General features: G+C 42.4%; 1 protein-coding gene and 1 non-coding gene across 4 annotated transcripts; one reads left to right on the forward strand and one right to left on the reverse strand.

Moving 5' to 3' along the window:
- Positions 1 to 1,909: 1,909 nt before the first annotated feature.
- Snupn (snurportin 1) lies at positions 1,910 to 20,968 on the reverse strand. Of its 3 annotated transcripts, XM_076848701.2 has the most exons (10): positions 20,714 to 20,964; positions 18,072 to 18,160; positions 15,306 to 15,468; positions 10,389 to 10,533; positions 9,605 to 9,709; positions 9,271 to 9,367; positions 7,622 to 7,719; positions 5,565 to 5,642; positions 3,887 to 3,967; positions 1,910 to 2,445 (listed from the first exon to the last, which is right to left on the reverse strand). In XM_076848701.2, the coding sequence occupies exons 3-10, from the start codon at positions 15,461 to 15,463 to the stop codon at positions 2,125 to 2,127; spliced, it is 1,083 nt and encodes a 360-aa protein (XP_076704816.1). In that variant the 5' UTR covers positions 15,464 to 15,468; positions 18,072 to 18,160; positions 20,714 to 20,964; the 3' UTR covers positions 1,910 to 2,124. The 3 variants fall into 3 exon arrangements, with proteins under 3 accessions (XP_076704816.1, XP_076704815.1, XP_076704817.1); XM_076848700.2 differs by lacking the exon at positions 18,072 to 18,160 and having other exon boundaries at positions 20,714 to 20,961; XM_076848702.2 differs by lacking the exons at positions 9,605 to 9,709; positions 18,072 to 18,160 and having other exon boundaries at positions 20,714 to 20,968.
- On the forward strand, positions 17,224 to 17,297 carry Trnaa-agc (transfer RNA alanine (anticodon AGC)). Its single transcript has one exon. It is a non-coding gene; the product is annotated as a tRNA-Ala (tRNA).
- Positions 20,969 to 22,541: the final 1,573 nt, after the last annotated feature.

The following is a 22,541-nucleotide window of genomic DNA, read 5'->3' on the forward strand; positions in this document are numbered from 1 at the left end:
CTCATGCATCTATCTCTAGAGAGAATCCTTTGGGAAAGCAGGCCTTTCAGGCTTCATTATTTCTGAGCAGAGTCTGACCAAGCTGCTACTGACACTAGCATGTACAGCCCCTGAACTAATAAAGTTGACTGCTAAGAGCCCAGGTTAGAACACTCAGAAAATCATCAAATAGAGACTAAACAGCTAGGAAGTCTACAACATGCTCCTTGGCAAAAGGACCTGTATCCCAATTTTAAAATTGACCTAAATTCAGTAAAGAGCTTATTGATGTAGGCAAATGCTTGAATCTATAGCCAGCAGGATCATCATTGGGTGACGGCGAAATGAGAGCTTCTTCCTTCTCGAATTTTGCAGAGTCACCTTCAGAAGATGTCTAAAAGCTAGTACTGGGTTTAGTTCCACTGGATGTGCAGAACTGGTGTAATCAGGCTCTGCTTAACCACTGCTGCTGACCAAATCTGTTTTCAGAACTAATAGACTCAACGGGAACTCTGATGTCAGACAAGATCTGAACTGGATCCTTCTGAAATTTTGACACTATTATTGCTGGAATGAATGAACTTCTTTTGCTCAAGAAGAGAAGTCTTAGAAAATTAGACTGGGTGGGGAGCAGAAAGAGACCCATGGGAACAGGGACACACTTCCTAAAAACAGAGCACAAACTAGCTAGTGGTTTGGGGGGTTTTTTTGTTTATTTGTTTGTTTGTTTTTTTGTTTGTTTGTTTTTGGTACCAGGGATTGAACCCAGGGGCACTTATCCACTGAGCCACATCCCCAGATCTATTTTTGTTTTATTTTGAGACACTAAATTACTAAAGATGGCCTTGAATTTGCAATCCTCCTGCCTCAGCCTCCCAAGCTACAGGCCTGTACCACCACACCCAGCAATGGTTAGTATTAGACACCATCTTCCACTTACAAACTAGAGCTCTAATTCACAGATCTGAAGGGATCTGGCCTCAGAACTCTTCCTTTGCTCCCTCTCACCCATGACATAAAATCTAAAGCCTCCCATCTCTCTCCAGCCTCCTCTCCCAAACTCACCAATCCTACTTTACACTTAAGCCATGCTAAACCAGTTTCCAGAGCAAGTTCTGCCCTGCTCCAGAGGAGTATAGTTGCACAGTGCCAGTATCTGAAGAACTCCTCTCCTCCTGGTCTGCAGAACACACTGTGCCCTTTTGCAGAGCCAGCTCTAACCTCCTGATTTACCTGCTCTGTTCTTTCCTGCAACCTCTGTGTGCCTTTTTGTGCTAAAGTAATCATGTCACCATCTCAACGCACTCGACACACTGATGGGTATATTTTCCGACTGGACTAGGCACTCCTCAAAGTCAGGAACCAAGTTTTTCCACCTCAAAAACCTACTTGACATCTCAGGTTCATCTCCTGGTAGGAGCTCAAACATCTGTGGCAGGAATGAACCCCATTAGCGTTTTATCTTTGGCAATGTCTAAACCAAAGAAAATCACACTTGTCTTCTCAGAAGAGGGAACATATTCAAATACCAAGAATTGCAGTTCCTGGTAAGACCTTTCAGAAAATGCTGTTACCAACAGCAGCAACTGAAACTCAGCAGAATGTTGGAGTGCTAAAAAGGGTGAAATAGGGAGACCTGAATAGTCATGGTAAGTAGTCCGGGGTGGGGGAAGTGATGGAGATTCAAGGCTGTCTAAAATTTAAGAATCACAAACAAGTTCTTTCTTAAGAATTATATATATACTGGGGCTGGGGATGTGGCTCAAGTGGTAGCGCGCTCGCCTGGCATGCGTGTGGCCCGGGTTCGATCCTCAGCACCACATACAAACAAAGATGTTGTATCCGCCGATAACTAAAATAAAATAAATATTAAAAAAAAAAGAAGAATTATATATATTTACACTGTGGATCTGAGATATGTTTAATCACAGTAGAAGCTGTTCAAACCAATCTAAATCCACCCAACCTGGGCCCTCCTCTGCTGTTTGAGCCTGCATTTCAGATAGGAGATAAGCTGCTTCCAGATGGACTGACCTTTGGAAATTCCATTCTAAAAAGAAATCACCAGTTATTGTCACTGTCTTCTTCTCCAGTCTTCCTTCTGGGGCTAAGACCCATCTTGTGACCTAAAGGAAGCTGCCTTCTTTAGTTTTCCATGAGACTTCCAGGGTGGTCTGGGCTATGGGAAGGACCCTTCAGCTTGGGAGTGGACAGGTGTTCAAGCTCATAGTGCCCATTCTCAGAGGTCTTGTGTGGAAGTTCCTTCATGCCCTCCTTCTGGCTCCTCTTGTGCTCAATAATTTGCTGGAGCTGGTGCCCAGCATATTCTGGCTTGGTGGTTAGTGGTCCAGCCGGCACAGCCACACCAAGAACATCTGACACCATGTATGGGCGCAGCCAGCCCACCAAGGGAGTGCTTCCAGGGCTATAGTGGGTCTGCTTGTGGTAGAAGAGAAGTCCATCTACCTAAAAGAGGGGAAATTGGGGATCACAATGACATCTGGGGCCACACCTCTCTTCCAAGAGAGCCTAGACACACAGAGGCAGCTCTTGTGTACATTTACTGCATTCAGAGGAAAAGAGTTCTTGCTTCTAACATGTGCAGTTTCTCTGAATAAAGAAATGGTCTAAAAGCTAAAATTTAGAAAAGCAAAACATAAAACAGCATTTTTCCTATTTACAGAATGATTTCCTATCCACTATTTCACCCTCTTACCCACCAAGAGTATTTGAGAGAAAGCTACTAGGGCTTGGGGAGTTCTGAGGGTCTCCCTGAAACACACGGTGAGTATAAAGCAGAAATTCAACTTGAGCCCAGGTCCTCTGTATCCAAATTCCAGATACTTTGCACTACTCCACAGTCTCTGTGTTCAGGCTGAGGCCCCCATGAACAAAGTAAGGGAAACTAGATATGTCCTCTGAAGTGCAGAACTGCTGAGCACAGGGACTAGGCTATGTAGAAGCCCTGCTTCCCCAGATACTGTCAGCTGCCTAAACCTCCCCCTAAAATGTTTGCAAGCCATATTCTGGGAAACTCAGTTTTCTCAACGGGAAGACCTCCTACAGACCCATATTTTCTTTTCCATGATTCAGTGACTCATCTCTAAAAAGCATTTATTGTCACTAGGGTATAAGGGATATAAATAAAGATAGTGTTCCTATCACCTTCTTAATTGACTTCCAGAAATGAAGGCAACTCAGCCTGTGCCATTTCCTCGTTCAGGAAGCTGTGATCCTTTTGTAAAATTATAGACAGTTCAAGCAAATACTTGGGGTGAGTAGGCAGAATTTTAAATGGTGTGATGGGAAAAGGAAATTTTGCTTGAGCCTGGAGTGGGTAACTATAGTTTCTAAAGATGAAAAAAGACTGCCCAGGACCAAGGAGCTTCTGGGGTCAGGAAATATTCAGAGATGTAACAGGGTGAGTGCTGTTAAAATTGGATGATTTGGTCACCCTGCTCTCACACCACTGCTCAGAAAGTAGTGCCATTTATACTTTGGCCAAAAGAGGATTAGAGATTCAAACATTTGTTTGGGTCAGTCACAGATGACCTTTTACTTTATGACTACTATGGCAGTCAAACAAGAGGCCTATTTCTTATGCTTGTAGCAGGAAGAGGCACATAGAAGGACCTAGGAATGGAAAACTTTGCTACTCTACGGACCTCAATTTCTCAGAGGGAGTTGGATGATCTGTCCTTTAATGCAGCTCTGGCTCTGGCATTCAGATTATCTAGCAGGGGTGGAACTCAAGCTCTAAAGGGCAGCAAGAACATCCTTTCCCAGGAATCCATTTTCAGCACTGTTCTAATGCTCTGACACAGCAAAAGATATCTTAAGATCTCATGTAACTAAGTCTCTCTGTACCCTACAATCATGAAAGCAATAATGACAATGGTCTCATTACCTCAAAGGGGAAATCCATAGATAGCACCTTACACAGACTCTCAGGGGTACAAGGAAAATTCTTCAGTCCCACAAATTTAAACTGAAATATAAATTAAAACAAATAGTATAAGTTACAAATGCGATTGGTTATAGTAATAGAAAAACTCTATCAAAAAAGTTTTCAGGGGCTGGGGGCATATCTCAGTAGGTAGAGTGCTTGCCTCACATGCACAAGGCCCTGAGTTCAATCCTCAGCAATACACAAAAAAAGAAGTTTCAGTCTCATCTTTCCCTATCTGCTCCCAACCACCTTCCCTCAAAGGTTCCCAACCTTCCATTATACACAACAATCATCTGGGAGGGAGGAAGGAGGTGGAGAATCAAGGGAGCTTTTAAAAATTATTAATGCAAGCCAGGCAATGGTGGTACATACCTGTAATCTCAGCAACTCCAGAGGCTGACTAGGAGGATCGCCTATTTGAAAACAGTCTGGGCAACTTAGAGAAACCATTTCAAAATAAAAAGGTCTAGGAGAGCTCCCCTGGATTCAATGCCCATTACTGGCCAAAAAAAAAATACATATATATATCTCAGGTAAGTCATACCCTGAAATTCTTACTGAACTGGTCTATGATAAGGTCTGGGTTGATTTGTTTTGTTTTTGTAGTGCTGGGGATCCAACCCAGGGACATGTGCATGCTAGGTAAATGCTCTAAAACTAAGCTACACCTCGGCTCTTACCCTAGTAATTATTAAAAACACAAATGGAATTCAAATCTGGATGACTGTTAAGTCCATACTCTTCTCATTGTACCATGCTGACTCAAAAAAGATCATTTCAATGTGGAGAGAGAATTAGGAATGTGAAGAGAAATCTTTGCTCCCTACACTTTTTTTAAAAAATACTTTTTAGTTGTAGATGGACACAATACCTTTATTTTTTTTATTTTTACTTTTTATGTGGTGCTGAGGATTAAACCCAGGGCCTTCCACATTCAAGGCAAGCACTCTACTCTGAGCTACAACCCAGCTTATGCTCCCTAGACTTCTAACGGAGAATTAATATCTAGAATATATAAAGAACTCAAAACATTTTACACCAAAAAATAACCCAATTAATAAAAGGCCAAATGAATTAAACAGACACTTCTCAGAAGAAGAAATACAAATGGCAAACAAATATATGATATTCAACATCAATAGCAATTAGGGAAATGCAAATCAAAACTACACAGACTGGAGCCGGGGAGGCTGGGGTTGTGGCTCGGTGGTTGAGCACTTGCCTCAGATATGTGAGGCAATGGATTCGATCCTCAGCACCACATAATAATAAATAAATAAAATAAAGATATTTTTAAAAAAGAGTTCAGAGCCTCTTATTTAAAAAAAAAAAAATGTGGAAAAGATGGGTATGGTAGCACATGCTTGTAATCCCAATGGTTTGGGAGATTGAGGCTGGAGGATCCCAAGTTCAAAGCCAGTCTCAGCAACTTAGTGAGACCCTATCTCAAAAAAAAAAAGGAAAAAAGATTTGGAGATATGGCTCAGTGATTAAGCACCCTGGGTTCAATCCCTGGAATCAAAAGGAAAAAAAAAAAGTAGGAAAAAAGATCATTTCATTTAGAATGATTATATTTAGATAACAGATCAATCCTTATCCCTATAAAGAACCCTCTGATCCTAACACTAAGTCTTACAGGATTGAGTGTGGTTTTCTCGCCCAGTCCTTCTTCTTCTGGCAATTTTGAATGCATCCAGTAGAATCGGAAATCAGTCTGCACAGAAAAGGGACATAGAAAGACGAAATACTGGTCATCTCAAACTTTTTTTTTTTTTAATTCTTATTTTTTAGTTTTTAGGTGGACACAATATCTTTATTTTAATGTGGTGCTGAGGATCGAACCCAGTGCCTCACACATGCCAGGCAAGCATTCCACCACTGAGCCACAACCCCAGCCCATCATTTCAAACTCTTTAAGTGTGTGTGGGGGGGGCACCCAAATCTAAATAGCCACTTGACTTACAAAGACCTATTCCCTTCTGTCATTATCCCCCTTTCATTTAAAACCATAAGGTCAGTAAGAAGATTATCAAATCTTTCAATATTTTCTTCCTTAAAACTCAACAGGACTATTAATAGCAACAAAGCCAACATTTATCACTGAAGGCCTACTTTCTGTCAGGCTTCATGCAAAGGGCTCTATACACATAATATAATTAATCTTCAATCACCCTCTGGGAGTTGTATCACATTATCTCCATTTTATAGGTGAGGACTCTTGAGGATAAGAGAAGTTAAGTCACTTGCCCAGATACACAGAGAAAATACACATACAGCCATTTTTTTTCCCTGGTGGAACTGGGGACTAAACCCAGAGGCACTCCACAAGTGAACTACACTAGGCATTTTTTCTTTATATTATAAAAATACAGGTGGTTTTAGTTACCAAATTTGTAGGCTGTGATGAAACATCCTCCAACAGAATTAAAGGAAGACATGTGCTGGACCGAATTTACATTCATAGGTGTAATCTTGCCTCTGTATTTGGGCAAGGTACCTAACACCTGAGGATCTCAGTTTTTCATATCTACACAAGGATAATAGTAGTACTTGCCTTACAGATTACTGCAAGGGATTTAATGCATTAATGCCACAAAGTGTTTAGCAATATATATCCTAATTGCTAGGGGCTGGGATATAGCTCAGTTGGTAGAGTGCTTGCCTTGCATACACAAGGACCTGGGTTGTAATCCCAACACCACAAAAACAAAACAAAACAACAAATCCTAACTGCAAATGTTTAAGGATCATTTGAGAATTCTGGCACCACCTGGCAAGATTTGGAAACCTACTGTGAGATAATGCCTATGGAAAGAAACAGCCTATGGTAACAATGTGATTCTCACACTTGAGCCTTCATGAAGATCACCTGGAGGCTGGTTAAAACTTACAGGCCCACTCCCACCTGATGGTTCTGTAGGTTTGAGAATGTGCATTTCTAACAACTTTCTGATATGCCTGGTCTAAAGTCCACATATTGAGTACTAATATGAAAAACTAATTAACAAGGAGCAAAAGAGTACTACTATACAACAGAGACAACACAGAGCGTGATGTTAACAGCCATGAGGCTTAGTGCACATCCAGCCTCACTCTGATCACTGCAGCAGTCACCACAAGAAGCACCAAAGTGAGAAAATGTTGGGGAAGGTGAAACTAGAGGGGGAGTAGTGAGCCTCTTCTCACTTGGAAAGCTGTCCTTGTAGAGCTAGAGCCTTTGAGATTTGAGGCTTTCTATATCACGGAGACCCTGGCATCTTCAGGGTCAGGATATGGTTGGTGAAGGAGTGGAGTTTGCAGGGGTCTATTTGATGGTGACTTGCATTCCACCCTCTCTTCCTGGTCCCATCTCCACAAGGTGGCATCTTCCTTGCTCCACAGTCTTCCCTACAGTCACCCTCCTATTCTCTGGAGAGAGGTGAGGGGGTGGCCTCAGCAGCTACAGGCCCAGCCTACACTTCTGTTGTTTTTCCTCCTTGCAAGAACTGCTATCCTTCCCTTAGTTCCTCCTATTTCTTTTTCAAAACTAAGCTAATTTAAACACTAAGAAATGCAGGGAGCATTAGATAATGTTCTTGATATACCACATCCTGTACACACCAAGAAGTTGGTCACGTATCAAAGCCACACGCTGAGCCACTTTCCTGGAGAGGAAAAGACAGAAAAAAACATGAGGGGAGTATCAATCCTTACCTGGCAGTCATAAAAAGGGTGTCCTCGCCAGCACATCACATCTAGAACATAGTAGGTCTGATTCACCTCACTGTAAATGCAATCCAAAATGGTATACTCTGGAGACAAAAGGCAGAAAGTCAGGGTTCCACTCCACCACAATCTAGGGAACCCCATTCTAAATAAATACTCAGTGCTTGCAACAAGTCAGCACTAGAACTAACAATTCGTTAGGGAAAGCATTCTTCACGGCCCCTTCTGGCTACCTGGTACACCTTAACCCATTAAGTTCATCATCCTATATAGAATTGAAAACTTAGGATCTTAATGGGTTAAGGGTGACATGGATACATAGGTCAAAAGGAATCAAGACAATGCTTCACTCAAGTGGGAATTCTCAACTTTTAATTATTTGGTACTAGAGACTGAACCCAGGGAAAATTTACCACTGAGCTACATTCCTAACCCTTTTTATTTTTATTTTGAAACTGGGTCTTGGTGAATCTCTGAGGCTGGCCTCAAATTTATCTTCCATTTTAGTTTAATTTATACTTTTTTTTTTTTTTTTTTTTTTGAGAGGGGTCTCACTATGTTGTCAGGTTGGTTTCAAACTCCTGAGCTCAAGTTATCTTCCTGCCTCAGACTCCCAAGTAGATATATTAGTAAATGGTAATACATACCTGGTTTACAACTACTTGTTTTGTTTGTTTGTTTGTTTTCCATTACTGGGGACTGAGCCCAAGGCCTTGCAGTATTAGTTTGCTATGTCTCTAACTCTTTTATTTTTTATTTTTTCATTTGATTTTGAGACAGGGTCTCACTAAGTTGCCCAAATTGGCCTCAAACCTGCCTTAGAAAGAAGATGGGATTACAGGTGTGTGCCACTGAGCCAGCTTACAATAACTTTTTTAAGTTTCTGATGCTTTGTCATAATTTAACTATAAATAGTCTCCCCTTTAAGGAATTTATAATCCAATTAAGGAGATAAGATGGTCACAGAGGGAAGTCAAGGGCTAAACTATAGCCATGGACAAGTTATTTACCTTTATCTTAGCCTGGTCAGCTAGGCCAGGCAGGAGAAGATAAGGTTGGGTCAATGATAAAGGAGAAAGGGAATTCAGAAGAGAAGCCCAGCAGTGATTGTACCATGATACATGACATTCTCTCAGGATCTTTACCCCAAAATCTGCATCTGTCATCTTTTAATGGAAATCCAAAGGCATGCTGACCTTAACTCAGAGATTTACTGCCCAGTAGGACTCAGGGCTGTATCTCTTCTACAACTGAGGAGGAATGACTTTGAATGGGAGAGCCTGAGTTCAGGGATCAGTACAGTGTCTATGTGTAGTTTTAAGTATGCTTTCAAAGTGAGTCCTTAACAACTAGCCAAGCAACAGACACTGTCTTGAATTGAATATAAAACTTAGTAAACAAGCTGAGCAAAATGGCACATGCCTGTAATCCTGGTGGCTTAGGAGGCTGAGACAAGAGAATTACAAGTCAGAGTCAGCCTCTGCAAAAGTGAGGCACTAAGCAACTCAGTGAGACCCTGTCTCTAAATAAAATACAAAATAGGACTGGGATGTGGCTCTATGTTTAAGTGCCCCTGAGTTCAATCCTGGGTTCAAAAAAAAAAAATTACTTAGTAAGCAGGCATCTTATGTAGGTACCTTTTGCATTTGTTGAGTTTCTCCTGTTGCCTCCTGGCAGAAGGGAAGAAAACCTGTTGACACAGTAGCCACTCTTGGTATAGGCACTGGTAGAACCCTGTGGGGAGAAAGCAACCATTCTTGTCAGGCATCCAGGTCTCCTTACCCTCTTGCTTCCTCATTGTGCAGGGGTGTAATTGGTCCAAGATGGCTCTCAACATATCCTTCCGGCAGGAAAGCATTTCAAGCCCCATTCCAGGCACAACTGCCAGAGCAGATGAGAAAAATGAAGCACAAAAAATCCCTCCCACCATACACCAGGCCGGCTAACAGAGAGTAGGAGGCAGCTACTCACCCTGGAGGCCACAATAAGGGCTCTTTTTCCAACAGGGCACACCACCACAATCCATTCTTGTCCCAAATCTGAAGGGACATCAATTAACCACTCAGAGAGCATCAACTGGGAACACAAAAAATGCCATTATAAGCAGGGGTTGCTGCTCAAATGTTACGAGGACAAAGCGTTCATGTCCTACATGCACAATACATATACAAGTAAAATAACAGAAAAGCCAGCAGAGGGGACTTCTACCCGGGTGCTCACAGTAATTGAGCCAGTCTCCTGCACAACTGACTGGATGGAAGCCACTTACTTGGGACTCAGCTTCTCTCCTCAGTGCTATCACCTACATCAGTGCAGGGCTTACTATCTCATTTCCTGGACCAAGGTGGTAGGGCCCTCTTCCTTTCCTTACTTTACCCATCTCCTTCCAGTTTCATAACTATTATGATCCAGAGGCTACACCTCAGGGATGAATAAGGTACTTGATTTTATCTTATTTATTTATTTGTGTATTACTATTATGTTTTGGTCCTGGGGACTCAAGCCAGGGGCACTATACCATGAGTTATATTCCTACCTCTTTTTATTTTTTGAGACAGGGTCTTTTAAGTTGCCAGGCTGGCCTCAAAATTTGTAATCCTCCTGCCTCAGCCTCCCAAGTTGCTGGTATCACAGGCATGCACTACCAAGCTGGGCTCACTCCCCTCTCTTTATGGTAGCATTTATTTCAGTGGGCTTTGACTGCATTGTACAGGAAGTGGGACAAGGTGGGTCTAATCATCTCTGGACCACGCACTTGATTCGCATAACGTTTTGGTAACTTCTTGCCAGTGTCAATGTCCATTTCTTCATCATCTTTCTTGTCTTCTTCCTCACTCTCCACCCCTGTCCAATCATCTTCAGCCAGTCTCCTGACATGGTTCACATAATCCAGCCGCTTCCTGGAATGAAAAAAAGGCATAGGCTCAAAGGATTTAAAATCAGCATACTGTAATGACACAGCCACATCAATGTTCACAGCAGCTCAATTCACAATAGCTATGGAACCACCCTAGGTGCCCTTCAATAGATTAATGGAAAAAGAAAATGTGGGGGGCTGGAATTGTGATAAGTGCGTGGTAGAGCGCTCCCCTAGCACGTGTGAGACCCTGGGTTTGATCCTCGGCACCACATAAAAATAAATAAATAAGGATATTGTGTCCAAATACAACTAAAAAAAATAAATATTAAAGAAAAAAAAAAATGTGGTATATTTACACAACGGAATATTATTCAGCCATAAAGAAGAATGAAATCATAGCATTTGCTGATAAATGGATGGAACCAGAGAATATCATGCTAAGTGAAATAAACCAATCCATGTTATGTGGATGCTAACTCACAAAGGAGGACGGAGGAGTGGAGATTCATGGGATTGGACAGGAGAGTGGGGGAAAAGGAGGGGGGATAGAAATGGGAAAGACAGTAGAATAAAATCGGACGTAACTTTCCTATGTTCATATATGAATACATGACCAGTGTACCATGTACAACCACAAAAATGGGAAGTTATACTCCACATATGTATGATACATCAAAATACATTCTACTGTCGTATATAACTAAAATGAACAAATAAAAAAAAAGAGGTTGGGCGTGATCAGTGCATGCTACACACATGTGTGAAAATATCACACTGAATGCCAGTAGAATGTATAATTAATATGTGTTAATCAAAAATAAAAAGGAGGAGCTAGGGATGTGGCTCAAGTGGTAGCGTGCTCGCCTAGCACGCGTGAGGCACTGGCTTCGATTCTCAGCACCACATAAAAATAAAATAAAGATATTGTGTCCACCAAAATAAATAAATAAATAAGCTGTTACATTTTAGACAGAAACATCCTATAATGAAAAAGATTTCATTTAATTCAAAGGCTCCAGATTTGGGAGCAACTTGGGGATTTTGGTGGGAGTAAAAAATATGGAATTTCCTTTGCAAAGCCAAACTAATGGCTGCCTCCTCATAGATCCTAAATAGGGAACCCCTCTGAACAGACACAGCCTTCCTCTGAGTTTCCGAAGAATGGAAAAAGTAAGATATTTAAAGAAATTTGCAACGTTCACTAATTGTATAGGCTGAGCCCACCCTCACACCACCCACCCCAGGTGAGAACTGACATTTCCTGCCTGGCAGACACTGTTTCCAAAGGCCCTAGGATGAGAGAGAGGAAACAATGAGATGCAGTGAGAAATCTAAAACAGGACAGCTTCTGGGGATTTCCACTTTACACAGCTTTCAGAGGAGAAGCCAGGCCTCTCTTCAGTTTCCAACTTTCAAAAAGAGCCGCTTAAGTGCTGGGGTTGTGGCTCAGCAACAAAGCGCTCACCTAGTACATGTGAGGCCCTGGGTTCAATCATCAGCATCACATGTAAATAAATAAAGTAAAGGTATTGTGTCCAACTACAATTAAAAAGTAAATATTTGGGGGAAAAAAAAGAAGAGCCACTTAGTTTACAATTTTATCTTTTACTTTACTTTATTATTATTATTATTATTATTATTTTAACTATATGTTCTAGAAAGGTTGGGAAATTATGAGGCTAGAAAAAGCAATTTCTGGAACCTAAGTGTTTTAAATTGATTTGGAAATGTACCTCCTAAACTTGATTTCCTCATAGCAATGTAAGAATTAAACCACTGAAGCAGTGAACCAGCATAACTGTTTTCTTCTTTTCCTATTTTTCTTTTTTTAAACAGTACTGGGAATTCAACCCAGCCCCACACAAGCACTTTACCATTGAGCCTTAAGCCTCATTTCTAGTATTTATTTATTATTTTGATACTGGGAATTAAACTCAGAGGTACTCAACCACTGAGCCACACCCGCAGCCCTATTTTGTATTTTATTTAGGAACAGGGTCTCACTGAGTTGCTTAGAGCCTTGTTTTTGCTGAAGGTGGATTTGAACTCACAATCCTCCTGCCTCAGCCACTGGGATTACAGGTGTAAGCCACTGCAGCCAACCTATTTTTTATTTTTGAGACAGGGTCTCACTAAGTTGCTGAGGCTGGCTTTGAACTTGCAATGTGCAACCACAATAGCACCCAACTGGTTACCTGGTTTCTTCTTACTCCTCTCTCTCTTTTTTTTTTTTCCTGGTCTTTTTAAATTTTGAGACAGGGTGTCACTAAACTGCCCAGGCTGGCCTTGCAATCCTCCTGCCTCAGCCTGCTGAGTCCCTGGAATTACATACATGCACAATAGCACCCAGATGGTTTCTTCTTAAATTCACATGTTCATGCCCATTCATTCGAATTTGCATACCTGAGAGAACATATGAAAGCACAATGGTCTTTTATTTCAAGAACAAAAGACAGCAGATATATTCCTACATGTGTGAAAGGATGTATATCTGTGGTTATTTCCTAGGCATTGTTTATAATCACAAAAGAAGGAAACTACCCAGATGCCCATCAGTAGGGAAGTGACTAGGTTACATGTAAACCAACAACCAATGGAATACCTGGCACCATAAAAGGGGATGATATGGCATTTTATGAACTGATATAGAAGTTCTCAAAAAAAATTATTAAATAAATATACAATAGTGTAGAGTACACTACTACTTGTATTTTAAAAATAATAGGGGTGGGGCTGGGGATGTAGCTAAGTGGTGGAGCGTCTGCCTTGTATGTGTGAGGCACTGGGTTCAATCCTCAGCACCACATAAAAATAAAAATAAATAAAATAAAGGTATTGTGTCCCTCTACAACACCCACCCCCCCACACACACACATATATAATATAAAATAATAATAAGCCAGGCACAGTGCTGCCTGCCTGTAATCCCAGTGACTCGGGAGTCTAAGGCAGGAGGACCTCTAGCTCAAAGACAGTCCACCAACTCAGTGAGGCCCTAAGCAACTCAGCAAGACTCTGTCTCTAATAAAATATGAAAAAGGGCTGGGGATGTGACTCGGTGATTAAGTGTCCCTAAGTCAATCCCTGGTACCAAAAATAATAATAAGTAATATTGATAATAATAGTGGGTATAGCTCAGTGGTAGAGTACCTGCCTAGCATGCATGAAGTTCAATCTCCAGCATTGTAAAAAATTAAAATTAAAAAAAATATTTATACATACAATCAAACACACTTGCTCATATCTACACAGAATATCTTTGGAAAGAAAACTAATAGTTCAGAAAAGAAACTGGGCAACTAGGGGACAAAATAGGGAGGGAGGTTTTTCAACATGTATTTTTCTACAAACTTTGAACTACATGAATGAATATATTTCCTACTCTAAAATAATAAAGTAAAATTCAAAAAGGGGAGGATTATTTCTTCCTGGTGTGCTAGAGTGGGCCACAAAGAGGGACATGAAACTAGTTCTGGGCTCCAGGCCTGCCATGTTAGTCCCCATACTTCTGTGCCTTGTTCTCTGGATGATCCTTCAAATCTTCAGCTGTCTCCTCTAATTTTTGACTCTGTTCTTCAGTCAGGGGCTTCCTTCTGTGCTGCCCACCAAAAGGGAAACTCAGACTCAGGCTGACATTGGTGCTAGGTGGACCCACAGAGGAAGAAAGCAAATGGTCTAGAGTGAAGTGAGGCTGGGCTTCCCCACCCAGTTCTCACAGCCAGCCAGTTGCTGGTTCTTACTCTTATATTCTAGCCCCGCTCTCCTCCCCCTCTACCTGGACTTCATCAGCTGGGAGGGTACATTTCCATTTCTTGCATTTCCAGGAACAGATGAGGACAGAGCCCTGCCTATACTTCCATGCTTGTATTTTAATTGAGGAGGAACAATAAACAAATCCAGGTGAGTATCCCTTACTGAAATGCTTGGGACCAGAAATGTTTCAGATTTTGGAATATTTGTACATAGATAATGAGATATGGGATGGAACCCAAGAAAGAGAGAAACAGAGACAGACAGGGAGGAAGGAAGAAAAGAGGAGAGGAAAATAGGTGTGATCTCGGAATGTAATCTGCAAGCAACTGAGGAGACATAGGGAACCATCTCTGTCAAACACATCCAGGGATGCAGCACTGGACAAAATACAGACTCTATGGAAACTGCAGTAGTTAATAGTTTCTCCCAGTCCCTAATTGCTTAATTTATGATCCAGAAGAGGCACACACCACACTGAGAATAAAATACAGGTCCTATCTTCAGAACAGCCCAACCTCGAACACTTCTATTCTGCTCTCTTCCCCTGTTTGTTCATTTTGGCACTTACAATTAAGAGTATGGAAGACATTTCCTCAGATTCCCTAAGGAATTGTTTGTCTTGAACTCCCAAGGGCTCCACAGAACATTTGGGGTAAATGCAGACAGGAAGACCACACCAATACCAGAATTCAGAGCGTAGGAGAAGCCACACATAAGCAGCCCCGAGAATGTGGGGAGTGGAAGTCTAGGTGTGGCTTTCATAAGTCCCTAAATTGCAAAGCTCCATACTGTTGCCAGGAAAAACAGCAAAATTTAACCAAATAATTGAGCTTTTCTTTCAAGTTTTAGTCTCTTCCTACTTCCTCTTTTTTTCCTAAAATCTGAACATTAAGGATACCTAACTCTGCCTGGATTTACCCTCCCAAATCTGTTGGCAGAAAGATCAATCTACAAATAGTCTATTTTTGAAAGGGTTCTGTAGAGACAAGCCTAGACACCCCTGAATCATTCTCAGCTCCCAGAATGAAGAAAGAAGCCAAGGAGTTAAAGCATCCTTACAATTTCTGCAGTTCCAGTAACCGGCGGCGCCGCTCACTTTGCTCCAAGGAACTGTATTTGGACTTGTATTGGGATAGGCGGGGGTGAGGGGCAGCTGTGCTGTTCAGATCTTGAGACACAGAAAAGCTACTAGCCAGGGCTTGACTCAGCTCTTCCATCTTCTCTATTAAAAAAAAAAAAAAAGAAAAAGAAAATGGTTCATTCATTCATATCATCCTGGGTATACAGGCAGTTGTGATGTAATATGATGGCTACCTTCCCAAAATACACCACTTCATCTAAAATCACAATTTTTTCCATAGTGAAAAAAAGGAAGTTAAAAGGTAAATGAGTTACACATCAGCATTAACAATGTTATTTTCTAATGATATTTTGATAATGATCATGATAGCTCTGAATGCATAAACCTAATATAAATCACTAAGCAAACTTATTCCATCATGGGGCTGGGATTGTGGCTCAGTGGTAGAGCGCTCACCTAGTGTGTGTGAGGCACCACAAAAAATGAATAAATAAAGGTATTATGTCCAACTACATCTAAAAAATAAATTTAAAAAAATTTATTCCATCATCAAATCATCCCTTTGTTTCTCATAACCATGAACTGTCATTCATTTTTTTTTTTTTAATTGAGAACCAAACTCAAGGGCACTCTACAACTGAGTTACATCCCCAGTTGTATTTTGAGATAGGGTCTCACTAAACTGCCTAGGGCCTAAGTTGCTGAGGATGGCCTCAAATTTGCAATTCTTCTGCCTCAGCTTCCCAAGTCTCTGGGATTATAGTTGTGCACCACCACACTCAACTTGTTGTTCATTCTTTACCACTGGACATCTAGTTATGTGACCAAGCTTCTAATTTTTTCCTGAGTAGTTCTAAATGGCCATCATTCAATAACATTGTCAATATAAATTTTATGCAACTGGCTAATTATGTAATAAATGTCTTTTTGTTTTGCTTTTTTTTTTTTTCCCCCCAGTTCTGGGGATCAAATCCAGGGCCTCAGTTGGGCCAGGCAAATGCTCTACCACTGAACATTTCCAACCCAAATAAATGCCAACTCATTTTCAGGAAATTTAGCTCCAGAAGAAACATGTTCTGGCGCCCCTAGAGGAAGACAGGGGAAGCCAAAAAAAACCAAACTTAACAGTTACTTTGTCATTTTATAGTTTTGTTTTTGAGGGGCTGAATGGTTTCAGGTTTCAGGGTTACCTATGTGAGACTCACTTGAAAAAGGGTTAGGGTGTGGAAGGTTGCCTAAAAGAGAATACTAGCTACTCTAGTACAAAGAATTTACTCATGGTACAATAGGGAAAGAGGGAGTGTATGTCACATGGGAGACAAGACTACCCACATGGGCCCTACAGGATGGAAGTGGAGAAGAAGAGGTAAAATGCTGGGCGTGCTGACATAGGCCAGCAATCCCAGATACTCAGAAGGCTAAAACAGGTGAATTGCAGGTTCGAGGCCAGCCTAGCAATTTGGTGAGGTACTAAGCAACTGAGCAAGATGCTGTCTCAAAATAAGTAAAAAGGGATGGGGATGTGGCTCAATGGTAAAGCGTCCCTGGGATTATAGTTGTACCTATACCTAGTATGAAAAAATTTTTAAAATGTTTTTAAAAAAGAAAAGTAAAAGAAGTAAATTCACTTTTTATTCAAATTCCTATGAATGAAGTGCTTACTGGGTGGACTAGGAGCTCACCAAAGGTTAAAGGCATGCCTCAGACTATAAGAAAACAGGAACATTTGGGAGAAACCTGATTCACACAGCTGAACTGGTCCCACCCTTCAGTTCTGGTGCAAATCAGAGAGTACCACCAATACTAAACCACCCATACCAGGTCCCACTGCTTTCAGCACCAAAATGAACAAGCTCATTCCAGAAGTTCCATAGTAAAAAATAAAACTCCAGGGGCTGGGGATATAGCTCAGCTGGTAGAGTGCTTGCCTAGCATGCACAAGGCCCTGGGTTCAATCCCCAGTACCACAAAAAATAAATATAAATAAATAAATAAGACTCCATACATTTCCACTTGGCCATTGAATTGTTTTTGTTTTCTTTTTCCTCTGTCCTGGGGATTGAACCCAGTGGAGCACTACCACTGAACTACATCCCAAGTTCTTCATTTTTTGAGATAGTGCCTTGCTAAACTGCCCAACCTAGCCTCAAACTTGAGATACTCCTGCCTTAGACTCTCTAGTGTCTGGGATTAGTGTGTCATCCCATCAGATTCCAATGAGATACTTTCTACTGGACACTTGATATCAGATTTTATCTTTCTTAATTTGAAGCATTTGACTGGGGTGGGGTGGTACTGGGGATTGAACCCAGGGGCTCTTTACTACTAAGCTCCATCCCCAGTCCTTTTTATATTTGAGACAGTGTCTCACTAAGCTGCTTTGGGCCTCACTAAATTGCTGAGGCTGGCCTCGAATTTGCAATCTTCCTTCTTTAACTTCCAGAGTCACTAGGACTCACAGGCATGTACCACTATGCCTGGTTGATTTCTTTTAAAGGAAATTTTTAAAAATTGCGGTTGAGAATGATAGGCATAATGGCATGCGCCTGTAATCCCAGCAGCTCAGCAAGCTGCAGCAGGAGGATCATGAGTTAAAAGCCAGCTTCAGCAACTTAGTGAAATCCTATCTTAAAATAAAAATATAAAGAAAAAGGCTGGGGATGTGGTTCAGTGGCTAAAGTGCTCCACAATTCAATTCCCAGTACCTCCCCCCCAAAAAAAAAAAAAAAAAACAGTGTGCTTACGGGACTATGGGAATAAGCACGGAGATTCTTCATAGGACTAGAAATGGAATCACCATATGACTCAGTGGTACCACTCCTCAGTATTTTTCCTAAAGAATAAAAGTCAACATACTATAGCAATGCATGCATATTCATGGGTTTTGTTGTTGTTGTTTGGGTTTTTGCGTGTGTGTGTGTGTGTGTGTGTGGTGCTAGGGATTAAGCCCAGAGCCTTATGCATGTGAGGCAAGCACTCTACCAATTAAATTATACCCCCAGCCCACATATCCATGTTTAAGCAGCACAATCCACAACACCAAATTATATAACTACCCTAGGTGTCCATCAACAGATGAATGGACAAAGAAAATGTGGTAGATATACACAGTGGATTTTTTTGGGGGGAGTGGGTACTGGGGATCAAACTTAGAGGCATTCAACTACTGAGGCACATCCCCAGCCCTATTTCTTGTATTTTATTTAGAGACAGGATCTATACTGAGTTGCTTAGTACCTCACAGTTGATGAGGCTGGCTTTGAACTCACAATTCTCCTGTTTCAGCAGTGATTCTCACAATTCTCCTAAGCAGCTGCGATTATAGGGATTACAGGCATGGGCCATAGCACCCAGCTACACAGTGGATTCTTATTCAGCCATAAATAAGAATGAAATGGGAGCCAGGCATGGTGGCGCATCTGTAATCCCAGCAGCTGGGGAGCCTGAAACAGGAAGTTTGCTTGAGTTCAAAGTCAGCCTCAGCAATTTAGTGAGGACCTAAGCAACCCCTGTCTCTAAATAAAATTCTTAAAAAGGGCTGAGGAAGTGCTGCTGGGTTCAATCCCAGGTACAAAAAAAAAAAAAAAAAAAAAAGAATGAAATATGTCATTTGCAGGAAAATGGATAGAATTTAAGAATTTAAGTAAGCCAAACTCAGAAAGTCGATGGTTATATTTTTAAAAAATATTTATTTTTTTAGTTGTAGTTGAATACAATATCTTTAATCTATTTAATTATTTTTATGTGGTGCTGAGGATCGAACCCAGGACCTCATCCGTGCTAATCAAGTGCTCTACCGCTCTACCGCTCTACCGCTGAACCACAACCCCAACCCCCATGGTTATGTTTTATCTCATGTGTGGAAGCTAGAACTTAAAAATAAGGGGGGAAAGGTAGGGAGAAGCTCTTGTAAATCAAAGGGCTATCTGGTTGCTACATTAACCTTGAATTGTCAACCTGCTATCAGGTTCCCTAATGACTGGCGAGAGCTGTTTTCTTCTTCTTACTTTGAAAAAAAACCCTACTTTTTCACTTTGAAAAAAAAATAAATAAATAATCAAAGGAAGATCAATAGAATAAAAGGGGACCAGGAGGAAAAGGGTAGGTAATGGGGGAATGAATCTACCAAATTATAGAGTTCAATATCCAGTACTGAAAAAAAAATAATAATTCTTTAAAAATTATCTTTGGGTCTTAAAGTAATGGCCAAATTCAGCTGGAAGCAGTGGCACATTCCTGTAATCTCAGCAACTGAGGAAGCTAAGGCAGAAGGATGCAAGTCTGAGGTCAGCCTATCAAGACATTATCTCAAAATGGGGGGTGTAGCTAAGTGGTAGTGCTTGCTGAGGATGAATCAGGCCCTGAATTTACTGAGGAGTAGCACGCAAAAAAATTAATGAAAGACCTAATCCAAAGCATTTTTTTTTTTAGTTGTTGATGGACCTTTAATTATTTGTATGTGGTGTTGAGAATCGAACCCAGTGCCTCACACATGCTAGGCAAGCACTCCACCACTGAGCCACAGCCCCAGCTCCCCAAAGCATCTTCAATAGGCCTTTTCATTCTTTTGTTGTTTGTAGTGGTGGTGGTGGTAGTGGGATTGAACTCAGGGGCACTTGACCACTGCCCACATCTCCAGCCCAATTTTGGTTTTTTTGCGGGGGGGGGGGGGGGACAGGGTCTCACTGAGTTGCTTAGTGCCTTGCTGTTGTTGAGGCTGACTCTTAATTCAAGATCCTCCTGCCTCAACTTCCGCTGAATTAAAGGCGTGTGCCACCGCGCCTGGCTTCATGCTTGATGTTAGCTCCCGCTTTGCCAAGAACCACAAAATCCCTGCACCTTCCTGTTAAGGGCATCCTTGCTGGCTCTTATTCTTTGAGCCTATTCCACGGAAGGTTCCGTCCACAAGTGTTCAGACTGCGTCCCACGTGGACTCATCCTCCACTAGTTTCCACTCCTAACTCCCCAAGATCCGACCCGCCCAGGCCCAGGCCCAGGCCCACTTCCTGTCCCCCTCCTAATCCCTGATGCCTCCACGTGTCCTCCGTCTCTCCCTACCCCCACGTGCCGGGCTCCTGCCCAGTGATTTTATCTGCTCCACTCGGCCGTAATCCCCGCCACCGCCCTGCAATGCCCTTCTCTAGCGATGGGGTCATCTAGGCCTTGCATGGTTCGCCCCTCCCCTACAAAAATGTCCCTCAGGGGTTCTGGCCGGATAGCCTGTACATAATTGCGGAAACGCGCCAAAGGGGAGGCCCCGGCCTGGCTCTGCCCCTCCAAGGGCCGTCCAGGGAGCCGGAGAGCGGGACAGGCCAGAGGAGCCTTAGACGGATGATAAGGCGCAACTCGAGAACCGGCGAGACACGAACTCGAACTCAGCACTCACCGGACTGAGGCGACAGTTGCACGCGCCGCCGCTGCCACCACCCTCTCCAGGGACAGGCCAATCAGCAGTCCTGAAAGGGTCGGGCCCGCCCCTTCGGCTGCCGTCGCGCCGCTAGGCCCACGTTCTTTGCGCCTGGAGTTTCCGGCTCCTCCCACCGTGGCGCACGCCGGGAGTTGGTTCGCTGCGGGCCGTTACTTCCGCCTGAAGGTCTCGGGCTTTTCCGGTCACTCAGAGCTGGGTCCTGTTTTTGCGTTGCGCGTCCCGGCCCTCCCCAGCAAGATGGCTTGACAAAGGCAAGACCCCACTCCTGGGCACAAGCTCCTCCCAGCCTCTTTCGCCAATAGGAGGAGCGGCGACCTCGTGGCCGGGCATTCAACGCCCTCCACTCCCTGGGTCCTGCCGCCTTCCCGGATCTGCTCAGTCTGCTCAGCCTGCTGCCTCTTCTGTGCATTGCTCTCACTCGGGCAGTGCTCGTTGTCTGGATGGCCCCGTCTGACATCCCAGGTCTTGGACTATTAAACGTCCCCTCCGCGTTCGCCCTCCCAACACCAGCAATTGCCTGGATCACTGCCCATATCCCTGAAAGTAAACCCTGTTTGCTGGGTTTGGGAATTTCTCCTTCGTACTCGGCTGTGGGCTTGGTAACGTGGCTTGATTCCTGTTTAAGGAGTCAGCATCCAGCACAAGGCACGGACTCAATAGACCCTCCATGAAAGAATGATTGAATTGGTGCAAGGTGTGGGGCCAAGCAGCCGAGATTTAGGAGACCCCCTCAACTTGGATGCAGTTTCTGCAGGGTAGCACTAACTTAATGAGATGTAAAATAAAAAAACATGAATAGCTATTTATTGAATGCTGACATTGAGCCGGATACCGTGTTTTATAGGCATTAGTTCATTCAATCATCAAAACAGAGAGGTTAAGTACCTTAGCCAAAGCCACAGCTCTTGAACCAAATATTAGAATTTGCTGGATGTTTTAATATAGAGAATAGAGTGCCTATTATATACAATAGTAACATTCCTTCTACTCAGGAGGCTGAGGCTAGTCAATCCTATCCTGCAAATTCAGGGCCATTCTGGGCAACGTAGTCACCCTGTCTCCAAATCAAAAGGGCTAGGGAGTGTAGTTCAGTGGTAGAGTGTTTACCTAGGATGTTTGGAGCCTTGGGTTCAGTCTCCAAGTTCCATTCTCAATATCTCAAAGAGGGTGGGGGAAGCTGGCATATTTTGAATCTAAGGAATACCAAGATACGACTTATAAGGAATATCAAGATGTGAACCCGGTGGGCATATATTTTACGTACATAACACAATTTTGGTGCTAAAGGAAATTGGGGACCCTGGAAGACTAATCTTTGAGACCTCAGATTATATATGTAGGTGAACACTTGACTTTCACGATCTAGGCTTAACAAAGATTATTTATTTTATATAGCAAAATAAAAACTGATAATTGCTTAATTTGTGGGACTGACATAAAAGAAAAGCCCAGGGCCTGCCTGCATTAAGGAAATTTGATGTTGCAGTGTCTGTTTGTCCCAGAACCACCATTTCCTACTTATAACCATAGAGGTTACAACTAGTGGTCAGAACTGCACAGAAAAGAAAAAAGACCCCTAACATTGAAGCAAAATAGACTGAAGTTGAAAGAAGTTCCTGAATGCACGGCCAAGGTCCAGAAAGGCTCTGGTCCTTCACTGGTACCCAGCTGAATCACTGCCCATATCCCTGAAAGTAAAGAAACAGCAGCCAGCCCAAGGGCTCATTTGGAGTTGGTGGGTGTTCCAAAAAGGGCTGTTCTGCCTGAAACTATGGCTCCCCAACTC

The sequence above is a fragment of the Callospermophilus lateralis genome, chromosome 3 (assembly GCF_048772815.1).
Source record: "Callospermophilus lateralis isolate mCalLat2 chromosome 3, mCalLat2.hap1, whole genome shotgun sequence".
Classification (NCBI taxonomy): domain Eukaryota; kingdom Metazoa; phylum Chordata; class Mammalia; order Rodentia; family Sciuridae; genus Callospermophilus; species Callospermophilus lateralis.

What these genes read in the sequence shown, in the direction of transcription:
- Snupn (XM_076848701.2), bottom strand. Translation starts at nt 15,463, where the DNA reads ATGGAAGAGCTGAGTCAAGCCCTGGCTAGTAGCTTTTCTGTGTCTCAA. An exon ending in TTACTGGAACTGCAGAAATT is followed by an intron (nt 10,534 to 15,305) that starts GTAAGGATGCTT and finishes TTTTCATTCCAG; the next exon opens with GAAGCGGCTGGATTATGTGA. An exon ending in CAAAACGTTATGCGAATCAA is followed by an intron (nt 9,710 to 10,388) that starts GTGCGTGGTCCA and finishes TTGTGTTCCCAG; the next exon opens with TTGATGCTCTCTGAGTGGTT.